Source organism: Argopecten irradians, chromosome 11 (genome assembly GCF_041381155.1).
Source record: "Argopecten irradians isolate NY chromosome 11, Ai_NY, whole genome shotgun sequence".
Taxonomy (NCBI): Eukaryota; Metazoa; Mollusca; class Bivalvia; order Pectinida; family Pectinidae; genus Argopecten; species Argopecten irradians.
Window position 1 is genome coordinate 40,364,070 of NC_091144.1, and position 12,820 is coordinate 40,376,889.

At 33.5% G+C, this 12,820-nt stretch overlaps 1 protein-coding gene across 3 annotated transcripts in view; it reads left to right on the forward strand.

Annotated features, from left to right (window-relative positions):
* Positions 1–346: 346 nt before the first annotated feature.
* LOC138335564 (inner centromere protein A-like) overlaps positions 347–12,820 on the forward strand; it is a 39,844-nt gene continuing 27,370 nt past the window's right edge. For 2 of the 3 annotated variants that reach the window (XM_069284720.1, XM_069284721.1), the window contains exons 1-2: positions 347–640; positions 2,724–2,768. In XM_069284720.1, coding sequence (XP_069140821.1) covers positions 455–640; positions 2,724–2,768 — 231 coding nt within the window. In that variant the 5' untranslated portion in view covers positions 347–454. Of the gene's footprint in view, positions 641–2,723; positions 2,769–8,739; positions 8,889–12,820 lie in introns of those variants that run through there. The other variant, XM_069284722.1, reaches the window with a different exon arrangement.

Sequence of the window (12,820 nt, forward strand, 5' to 3'; positions counted from 1 at the left end):
ATAAAAACGAAAAATAATAATGTTGTTTGGAGTTTTAGGATGCATGTACCTATATTTAACGGGTCCGTTGGTAATCGATATGATCAATGTAAGTTGCAGGTGCCCGTCATAAATTAATTAATCCTATTAATTAATTAATGATTAGAGCATGTATAAATTAGATGAAAAAGTTCAACGCATCGTGGGTAAAATGACTCAATATAAGTTCAGATCGCCATTATGCAATCATTGAGAGTTGTAATAAATATGTCCTTGATATCAAAAACGAAAATTGACGAGATTCCAGGGATCCGTTTCGGCAATGCATTAGCATTTAAATGATCAAGGGGAGGTAACCTCGAATTACTTCAACACGTAAACATTCAGCTGATCCGGTCACAAACCGGTGTGTTTTAGGAGCGAAGCTGGTTCCAAAACAAACAGTCGGGTCGGTGTTTTTCCTCATGTCGGAGGTATGGATATTTACAAGGCCGTTTCGGATTTTACTCCTCCATCCGTCGAAGGCTCCGAGAACATCCTGTCCTTCAACAAAGGCGACAGGTTTGAAATTTTTGACTGTCACAAGACAGGGACGGAATGGTGGGGTGCTCGCGCTCTGACTAGTGACACCGTCGGATATGTACCGTCTAAATATATGGAGGTTTGTACATTGTATTTAAAACACGGGAAATATCATAATAAGGTCATGAAGCTTGCTATGGAACGGATTAATGGGAGGGATTGTGAATTCGGGAAAAAATATCCTCTAGGTTTAATTTGATCACATGAGGTAGGCTATCGTAAATAAAGCAAAAATAACCGTATTCGACCCAATAAACGCACTCTCTCTATCTTAGTCACTTCTCCTTTCAGACCCCAAGTTCATTTACATTTTAATTAAATCTTTATTAAATGTAGAATGAAGTATTGATTTGTGAAATGCTATTATTTAATTGGCCCAATTAATTTACCCCCCCCTTATCAATTTTTTAAGCTTCCTGATAGCTATAGACACTTATTTGGTCACATACGGTAATACATAGGGTATTACAATTTCTGTCCACTAGCCTGATTGGAACAAGTTATCAGTAATCTGTAGACCTGTGTTTGATTCCTGGTTGTATGCATGATACCAGGATCATGTATTTTCCCTGTTCTTCAACACAATTATTTATTGATAAATACTAAAAAGACTGTCCTGTTATAAGATTTTGATATTATTAGAGATAAGGTAGAGGAGATAATCTGTAATGATTTTGATATTTTTAAAGATAAGATAGGGGAGATAATCTAAAAGAGAAGGTAGCCTAGGGGAGATAATCTGTACTGATTTTGATAGTTTTAAAGAAAAGATGGGGAGATAATCTAAAAGAGAAGGTAGGGGAGATAATATGTACTGATTTTGATAGTTTTAAAGATAAGATAGGGAAGATAATCTAAAAGAGAAGGTAGGGGAGATAATTTGTACTGATTTTGATAGTTTTAAAGATAAGATAGGGAAGATAATCTAAAAGAGAAGGTAGGGGAGATAATTTGTACTAATTTTGATATTCTTAAAGATAAGATAGGGAAGATAATCTAAAAGATAAGGTAGGGGAGATAATTTGTACTGATTTTGATAGTTTTAAAGATAAGATAGGGAAGATAATCTAAAAGAGAAGGTAGGGGAGATAATTTGTACTAATTTTGATAGTTTTAAAGATAAGATAGGGAAGATAATCTAAAAGAGAAGGTAGGGGAGATAATCTGTACTAATTTTGATATTCTTAAAGATAAGATAGGGAAGATAATCTAAAAGAGAAGGTAGGGGAGATAATCTGTACTAATTTTGATATTCTTAAAGATAAGATAGGGAAGATAATCTAAAAGATAAGGTAGGGGAGATAATTTGTACTGATTTTGATATTCATAAAGATATTAGGGCAGGGGAGATAATCTGTACTAATTTTATGTGAATCAGCTCCAAAAAAATATAAAAAGTTAATCATATTTTGTTTATATATATATATATGGTTGTAAAACTTGATCAGGTTTAGATCTAGATATGGGTAATTAATTAACATTGTCGCTCTGAGATATGGGTTACCGGTAATTACCAGTAATTACCAAAATCTGTAAGCTGCTAATAAATAACAGTCAATTAATTTTTTTTTTTAATTCAAAAGTTTGATGGATCAAAGTGAGCCATGCTGTACGTGTGTTCATTAGTTGAATGTGTTTTGAGTGTTATATGTGAAGTGTATAGGGACATAACTTGGTGACCACTGAATGAGATGTTGAGTTAAGTATCTGTGGCTGGTTTCCCTAGATATCCTCCGGGGTTACCTCGTAATCTGGGACAGGAAAGATACACATGACAAATATTTGTTACTCTCTGTTATATCCACCCTAGTTTGCTTTAGAGAGAATCTGTTGCTAAGATAGAAGTTTATGTGCTGACCTATATTCAAGGAGAACATTACAATTACCATAACCTAGATATAAGAAGACAGTAGTCAAAAGACTTACCTTAGTAAACCAACTTTATTTAGAGCATTTGTATGTGTCTGTATTATTATGTCAGTTATAAAAGTAGGTCATAGTGACCTAAATTTCGTTTTTGCCTTTAATCAGTACAGGAAAATCATGTTTGAGCGCCATATCTTAAAATCAATTCTGCTGTTGAATGGGTGCCTGATAAACTTATTGCTAATTATTTTATGTTTAATTACATTTGTGGAATTAATTAATTGTATTTGTTTCAGTACGAGGAGAGGAAAATCGGTCGGTTACTTCCGGAAAATTACGAGGTAAGTACATTTGCACTTTCGATTTTGTTATCAAATAAGCATTAATACATTACAGAACATGTGTCCCATGTAACCACACAAAATTCATACCTGCCAACTTCTTGAAATTCTCCTGGGCATAATTTCACGTGTTTAAACTTTTAACCTCGAGAAAGTCTTCTTAGTAACCCCCTATGAAGAAATTAAAGTTCGGATTTTTGCATATTTTGACCTATATATTCTTTCCGATGCACTTTTGAATTTGGACTTGCTATAAAATGGCCTAAAATGGAGGTTCAAAATCAGAAGTCAACCTCATAAAACGGGAGAGTTGGCAAGTATGCACATTTCCTGTTAAGAAGTAAATCTTGAGCGTGTATACATATAAAGCTAGTCTTGTTAGACATGCTATACATATAGATATCAAATAAATTCAAATTGTTGTACCATTATTTGGAAATAAGACCATATGTGCGATAACTGGCAAGAAATACCATACTTTTACTTGTGAATCACAGTTTTTTTTCAAAACATCATCTGATTTTAGCTTTTGTCCACATATATGTGGAGTTGCACCCGAATAATGACCCCAATCCTGATTTCCTGGGAAAAAAATGTGGGTTTGATATACTCTGGAAAATAGGATATATCCGTAGTAATACCCTTATAGTTAAATTGCACAATTTGAAAGATGCTAACTGCTGATGAACGGGATTTTATCTCTATCAAGAACAGGAGCAGGTGAATTAGTATTTTTATTCAGTTGTAAAAGTTACTTTATTTACACCATTACCAACATTGAAAAATTTGAGCTTCTTACCTGGTATTTTACTTCAAGATCAGAATATTGAAAATAATTAATTGTGTCCCAAAAAAAAGTCCATAGCACTATGCTTTATATGGTATGAAGTACTGATGGTGCATCCACCAACAGCAAAATCAGTATTACTTTATATAATTTTTTGTGTTAATTAGACATATATATCTATAAGAAATAAAAACAATAATGACTGACTAGTGAGAGCTTTCGCCCCATTCAAGGGAGCTCTGGGGCGAAAGTGCTCACTAGTCAGTCGTTATTGTTTTTATTTCTTATAGATTTCGTCGGTAAGGATTTTTCTTCAAATTTATCATATATATATATATATTATACATGACTAAATGCCAATTATTATTCAAATGATAATCAAAGTCGTTTAAGCTCTGTTTTGGCGTTGGAGCATCTTTGAATTAATTTACTGTCATATTTTATGAAGCCTGAGATGTAACAATTTTGAAGTGCCTAGTACAGTTTTCGATTTCTAAACCCTTGCACTATATAAGGTTCAGGAAGCACTACTTAAAGTAATATTTCATGAACTTGAAATATGCATCAGTACACTTTCTCATCCCCTACATTTATATACGCCTCGGTAAATCTAGTTATTTAAGTACATGATCCGTGGAGCCAGATGTTCCTGTGTTTATGGGTGTATCCGGCAGGAAGTCACTTTACATACTAATCCAGACAAGATTTTCTGGCCAGGTATCTGTACCAAGTCTTTATCCCCATGACATGGAGTTGTTGATAGAAACACATGCGTCTGCTGTTTCCAAATGGCCGCTGTTCATGTTAACATGAAAGTTTTTTGTTTTTGATTTATTAGAATGTCTGGTTTGAAAATACATAGGATGCGGATAATTTTGGAAAATCTACTTCTCACAAACATGCTTAAAGAAGATTTAAGACTTATCTGAAATATTCTTTTTCGATACACATGTATTAATAGAAAATTTAAACACAGATACAGAAAAATTTGTATAAAAAAAAAAAAAAATCTCGTCAAGCTAACCATACTCCATACATTGTTATAATATACTAATTAGTCAGTTGAACTGTTTAATTTCGTAGGGATGCTTCAGTATATGTTTATCAAGCCAATCAGAAGATCTAAGATCACTTAATTAGCTGGCTAATTAGCTCAGGTTAATGATAAAACCCCTGTAGATACATGTGTGTATCGCTGGGTTTGGATGCTGTATGGATCCCTGTAGTAGTACTTAAGAACATCCACTTCATCCATGGAAAGAATCTTCATGTTGAACAACTGCTGGACCCAGGACCCAAAGTAAAATTCTGTATAGGAAAATATTACAGGAGTTAAAGAAACAATCTAAAGTTTAAGGAACATTTCTTAATTCTACAATGCTTTCCTACAGGGAATTTTAAGTTCCTAAGTCCTTAAACTTAAGGAATATTCGTGAGACTAGAATAATTATATAACACGTCCACAAGCCACTATGAAAATATTGTTCCAGCTAGGGCCCAGTTCGATGATCAACATTCTACAACTTTAAAGAATTCCTTAACTTGAAATTTTCCATAGGAAAGCAATTAAATATTACCAAAGTTAAGGAAAACTCCTTATAACTTAATTAACACTTTTCCCTTAACTTCTAGCTCTTTTCTATGTAGAATGTTAATAAACAACGATACAAAAAAACTTCTCTTTAATAATTGAATTAATGGATTAATTTTATCTCCCCTGGATTTATCTATTGTGCACAGCATATGTGTTTCAGCAGGGAAGTGTCATTCATGCTCTTTCTCCCCAACGAGAATGTAGAAAAGTTTGCAAGTATTGTTAAGGAATTCCTTTAAGTTCAGGAATGTTAAACTGGGTCCTAGCTGGAACAATATTTTTTTTTGGGGGGGGGGGGGGGGAGGGGGGGGTTGTAATGTATTTATTCTTACATTATTCATTAACACAGTAAATTAAGACACAAAAAATGAAAAAAATTGAAATTGATATAAAATCTCTTCAAGCTGACCATTCTCATTACATTGTTTTATGCTAATTAGCTAGTTAATCTTTTTAAATCTGGTGAAGATATATATGGTAGTATATTAATTAAGCCAATTAGAAGATCTCAGATCATTTAGCTGGCTAATTAGTTGGATGCATTCTGGTCTATCAGAACCCATTCACCCCTGATTATGCATTTAGGCTCTTCCAAATCAGAGACTAGACCATTCCATCGTGAATTTTCAGGGGTTAATGAGTAAATGCTGCTCTCTTCATTTCTAAAGCAAGGGAAGTAACTCTGATAGATTAGAATAGGAGTTTAGTTTTTATGTAGACTGGATGTAAGGGGAGAGAATTAAGACTATGTTTTTTAATCTGTGATATATATTTTGCCTTTACATGTGACCAGAAACATACAAACATAGAGATTGGCAAATCCTCCAATTTTACGATCGGCAGATGTACCTCTGTATGTGCCTTGGGTATTTAGATAAACTCTTAAATAGTTGAATATAAAAGAATAACTTTGATATGTTGTAAAAGTTCAGTAATTTTCAGATGGTTTGAGTACGATTTTGGATAGAAAAAAAATAATATTTTAACTTATTTATTAATAAAACAAAACGCACTTCCGGTTTTAAATGCCTGATTTTCGACCAGGTAAAATTGCTTATTTTCGTGCTTTCAAAAATCATATTAAATAACATCAATCAGGAAAACTGATCACATCAAACCATGATATAATGTTTAAACTTTGTGTTTATGCAAAAATATCAGTTTAAAAGAATACACATAAAATTAGTTAGCCAAGGCAAAATGCCAATAAACTGGAAGTCCCTCTGCCAGCTGTCAACAAAGACAAAGAAGGAGTTTCCAATCTCTATGTATATATGTTTCTGATGTGACCCTTTAATAAAATATTAAACAGTAATATTGATCCCAAACACATCCTCTACCTTTAGTCCTTTATGAACCTTCTTGCAAATGTTGGTCTTGTACCATATCATTTACGTGGTACCGTATTCAACCTAATAAATACCCAAGATGGTTCGAAAAATTGAAGGGAGAAAAGTGAAGGGACAAAGGACAAAATTTGGGCGAACATTTCACAACATTTAATTAACCATTAATCGATTTGCAAAGAAGTCAAATAGAGAAACCTATACAGTTTTCATAGTTTAAGTCTGTATTTAATTCAAATTAGTGAAATTAAGGCCTCTGAAAAAGAGGGAAAGGAACTAATAGGGACATGGCCATGAATTGGATCAAAATTGGTATATACCTGAACATGTAACAGTATTACAATCACCAGTTTTAGATATTAAGAGTGGTTCGAATATAATCCATGTAGCCCAAACCATAGCTTGCATTCACCTTGCAATTAAAGTTGATGGAAATAACGAAACAATAATGTAGGCAAATGATGGATACATATATAAAGTAGCTGGCATTATATATATAAAAAAAATGTCATAAACACATGATTATGAATTATGGTAATTCACCATTGAAAATGTCAGGCTAGCAATTCAAAAGTGCTTTAGTGTACTGCCATACACTACAGCATCACATTTATATACAATTCAGTGTGTCACAGTACTGACACTATGTAGTGACAGCCCTCGTATTTATATTCTAAAAACCTGAATTGAAGCGGTCCATCATCCCCCGATCGATTCTGTAAAAAATCCAATCAAGATGTCAGCTGGCTGTGTGAAGTTTCCGTGATTGACAGTGCGTGTATCGGCGTTTACACACCAGAAGCTGACAAATCCTCTTTATCCTATAACTTATCCGGTTTTTCTAGCCTTGATCTCAATACTGTAAAGACAAGTGGTTTGTTGATCATCTCTGTAAAAGTTTACAAGTGTCAAACAGCTTGCAGGAAAGTCTATTCAAGTCCTCTGAAGATTATGATATAAATTCAATAGGTGAGTTATAAGGTTTTTTTTCAAAGTATATATAATTTTTTTTCCTTGTCATATCAACTTCGATATCTATTTAAAATTTACCCTTATCTACAAAAGACTTGAGAAAGTACAATGTACGTAGGGGTTGTGGTTGCCCAGTAGTTAATTAAAAGATGTCTGACATTACCACTATAGCTGTTCACCTTGACTCTGGGTCATGAGTTGGAATCCCATGTGGGGCAGTAGCCAGGTACTGACCCCTGGTTGGTGGATTTTTCTCGGGGTACTCTGGCTTTTCTCTAACAACAAACCCTGCAGTCCTTGAATATTCAAATTCACATATTTAGATAAACCACAAAGAGGTTTTTGATGAGAGTCACCTTAATTTTTTGTGTTATATGATATCTCCATTACATGTAAAATTTATACAAGTTGATCCAGAATCCACAAGTTTTACTATATATGTATTAGACTGGTTGGCTAAGTGTTTTGTAGTCACTAAAAGGAAAGCCTGGTCACTAATGACCTGCTGATGTGCCCTACACACCTCCATGGCACTTCTACTGTAATTTATGGTCAGTCAGCTGTCCTCAATGTTGACCTGAGTTTTGTTTGTTGATTAGTTTTCATGGTATATACCTGTACCTGTATATGATTTCGGTTGTATTTGGCCATGTTTAACATAAGTAAATGAACACCACGACTGTTTAATTAGCGAATGTCAACAACTTACCTGGGGCAAGAACCACTCAACCCATACTGGACCAAACTCTTATCTACACAGAGCGTCAGATGATGACCGTCTGCTCGAAATGTTAGTGGCTTTCTGAGCTCTGTCCAGGTAACAGTTGACCAACTGGTGAACAGGACTAACTAGTGAAAATTCACACTAACCACTATTCCACAATTCGGATATTTGTTAAGGAATTTACCTGGGAAACTGGTTTTATTGCGGATCATAAATTTAATTTAAAGTAGCCATTTAGATGACCATTTCTATAAATATCTAACTTTCATGTGCTGGTGCTGAATACACAGTCCAGGTTTACATGTGCCAGATGATGAAATGATGATTTTACCTGTGTATGTAATGTTTATATGATTAATTACCTGTGAAAGTTTGTGGTCTGTTTATGGATGCCATAATTTACTAGTAAGTTGTGGCTGACGTTCTGGAGAGAATTTATATTACTACATATACTGAGACTGGAGTCCACCCCGACCGTACACGTCCTCACCTGAGCAATCAATGTGTACCATTCTTTGAATGTTTATGGATGTTACACTTCTGAATAGTGTTCACTAGATATTTACTTTGGAATTCCTGTTTCCTATATACATCTGTGAAAATGATCAGGAGATCAAGTGTTCCCAGTAGCTTCCGACTTGGGAGTCATGGATCCAGCGCCTACAAGTATCGCCCGACTGAAATCTATCGATCTAAGGTAATTGGTTGGTGTTAGGAAGCTTTTTACCTGTCCGGCTCACCATATCTATCTTGTTAGCTTAAATTAGGTTAATGTTTTTAAAGTTTGCTATCCTTAAGGTCAGGCCTGTTATTGTAAATTTTGTTTGTGGCGTTGAACTTTTCACAAATCACAAAGATTTTAGTCTCCAAGGCAACTATTAAAAAAAGTACCAGTCTCCAATGTACACTGTTAAACTAGAGTAGTACAAAATTTTATTGAATTTCAGACTGACTCTGGGACATGTTAGAGTGTCTTGGTTATTTAAAACAGAAAAATACACCTTAAAATAAAATTTACACAGCTATTTGGGGTATACTTTATAAACCAAATTTCTTTGCTTGGCTACTTAATTTCATGCTTTCCATTCCAAAAGAAGTTCACAAAAATTAATTTTTGCATATTTAAAAAAAAAATGGATTCAAATGTTAATTAAAAAAAAGTCATGTAGATATCAATTTGTGGAGAAAGGCTTTCGCAGATTTTCCTGGATCACAAATTTTGTGGAAGTAAAAAGCATGCGAAAGACAGTTAGTTTAAATTTATACTATGAGGGTGAGACAAGGGGGCATTTTCTCCTTTACTATCTGATGGGGACTTCCTTCAATCCCATGTCGTTTAATGCTTCCATTTAAAATTCTAATAAACTAAGGAAAAATAATACCACAGTAAATGTATACATATTCGAGCAGTTCATCAGTAAAACATGTTTATAACAAACACACCTTATTACATTCATGGTTATAATGTACGCTGTGCATCAGTCCTTTGTACCACTGCTGTATAATAAGGCAAATATCCCAGGGTCAACCTAAATATTCAATTTTAACACAATTCGACCTGTATATAAAGACCACCTGCTTAAATTGATATAGAAACCATTTCAGGGTCCCAAATAGTCAATTTTGACACAAGTTGACCAAGGTAAAGATCTTGACCACTACCCCCTGCTTATAGATGTAATAAGAAACTATCTTAGGGTCCCAAATGATCAACAATTTCATCGCAGTTTAACTTGTGTATAAAGTTTGCTAGGTGACCCTTGCCTGGTCTTTATAGACAGGTTTGCCTAGTAATTTTAATTCTCATTTGATCCCTCCCAAGGTTCATATAAGGAATTTGTAATATGTATATAATAAATTACTGGTCCTATGCTTATAACAAAGTATTTTTAAGTTTCCAGAGAATCGTTATAACTTTTCAATTAAATGCTCACTATCTTTCCGAAACAGATTTTGTTTTTTAAAGTATGAATATAGTGTGAGGTTGATAATTTTCAAGAGCCGTAAAAGTTATTAACTTATCGTAACTTCTCTCCTAAAACCACTATCCAATGCTACCACAGTGTTGCTGATCCATCTTTTAAGAATAAGCAGATGTTTTTATTCATATATCATCAAGTTAAATTTGTATAAATTATCATTGATAGTACCATCCTCTTTCTTCCTTCCTACTCCTCCCAGATCTACCCCTCAAGCTCCCCTTCCACATGTACACCCAACACCCCACACTTTTTCTCTTTTTTTTTTCTTTTTTTCTCTCTCTCTCTTTCCTCTATATACTCTATTATTCACCCAAAGAAATGTAATTAAAGGAGTAAGAAATGATACTTTATAAATTATATATAATTACCTCTCACTACTGGAAGAGGAAAGCAAAAGGTTAGGTGAGGCACCCTCGTCAGCCAATATATACATTGTGTGGAATCTAACTGTAGTTGAGAGGTAAAATTGTGTGTCCATGTGTTTGTTCATATTAATATTCTACACAACTGTACTGTACAAACAAACATACCGTATTCATGTGCTTCTTAAAAAAGGGTTCAAGTAGTCAAGAAAAGGCAATTTAAGTCAGGACATTTCATATTTATACAAACCTTTTTGAATGATAGTTTGTTCCATTATAGTCCAAAAATTAACATTTGTTTACCATGAACTCTATCTCAGACCATCTGAAACTTTACACTTACAGCTTAAAATGCCTCAATTAAAAATAGGCCTGAGATTACAAATGCAGTATTATGAAGTTTCAAGTTTTCTTGCTTTAACTTATTTTTTCTTCTGCTTGAACCCTGCAAATTTATAACGTGCCTTTTGAATTTGAATAAGTATGGAAGTTGCAAGTTGAATGGATCCCCTCCTGTGTGAGGGCAACTTATTGTATATATAAGTAATAAAAATCTTCTTTTTTTTCCTAAAAAAAAAATCAATAAAAAAAACAAAACTTATCGTAACTACTACCCTTGTTATCACTATCTAAACAATTTAATTAAAGATGCTCCACCGCCGACAGACCATAAACGATACTCATTATTTGAACAACAATGTGTGTTTAATTGTGTATATATATGCCTAACTAACACAAAAAATTATATGAATTTTTGTATTTTGCTTTTGGTGCATGTGCAGTCAGAACTCCATTCTATATAGAACATAGTGCCACAGAATTTTTTCGGGATGCAATTAATTATTTCTAAAATTTTTATCTTGAAGTAAAATTAGAAGCTCAAACTTTCCAATGGTGGTAATGGCGTAAAGTAAGTAACTTTTGTAACTGAAGAAAAAATCCAAATCATCTGATCCTGTTTTTGAAAGTGGAAAAAATACCATTTGTCAGCGGTGGAGCATCTTTAAAATAAATCAAATGTTAGTTATCATAACGCGGGTTGTATCATGTTTTCCGCAGTGGTCCTAATAAACAGTACCATATGTTAGCTGGCTGACTGTACCAGAAGGCAAAAGAGCGAAATGAATCTTCACTGTTAATTATAGATTAATTACCAAGGGAATCTTGCATTTGTTTGGTGTTGTAACGTCATCTTAGGCCATCAATATAAATATTCTTGTGTTCTTATTCCTTTTAAGAAACTTTTTATTTTTTGTTTTGGAAAGGTAATTGTATAGCCTTTAAGGCAGCCATTGTAATTTCTGTATATTGTGACTTATTATCAAACAGTTATAATGAATACATGAATTTAATATTGCGATTAATTCCCACAGTTAAGTTTTTCTAAATTTACTCTGTGCTGAGATTTGATTCAGATTGTGCCAAAGTATACGTAATTTAAACAAAAGCATCATTATTGTTATACTGTATATCTGAATATCCGAAATACAAATTGATGTTACATTTTATCAAAGATTGAAATTCAGATTGACTTTTAAAGGTCAAATGTTTTTCAATTATAATTGATATAACGCTTTGATCAAAATGCCAAATTCAATGGTTTAAAATCTTTGTACTTAGCTTTAATTTGAAAAAAAAACTATTTGAGATCAACAACTCAATTTTTCACAAGGGGTTGTTTTAAAGCCACTGATTCATTACTGAATTCAACTGTAAATTCTTTATACCATGGAGAGCTGTCAGTATGTCCTGAATAAATTTCAGGGTGGTCGGGTGGTGAAGTGTTTAAGCTGCTCGCCTTTCACCTAGCCGGCCGGGGTTCGATCCCCGGCACGGACATGGAAAGGTTAGGGGTCACCTACTCGATCACATGGTTTTTCTACGGGCACTCCAGTTTCTTCCCACACTAAGACACCTTGCGCGCTTATATCGGGGCCATCAAGAGTGATTTACAAAAGTTGTATAACTTGTTTCTCAATCGATGTAAAATAATTAAAGTTTATATTAAAATAGGAAAATTTAAAATAAGAATTTATTGAAGAAATTAACATAGAAGAGAATAAAAAAATAATAAAAATAGGATTACTTAAAATGTATAAAAGACAAATACTTTATAATCTATACATCAAAGCAACACAACGAAAAATAAACCACATGGATTATGCTAAAAAAAAGGAAAATTAATTAACAAATAGGTGAGTGAGGGACATTTATTAGAGGCGTGGCTTTTCTTAATTTGAATAAATACGGTAGTATTACCATAAAGACTGGTTGATGTAACAGCT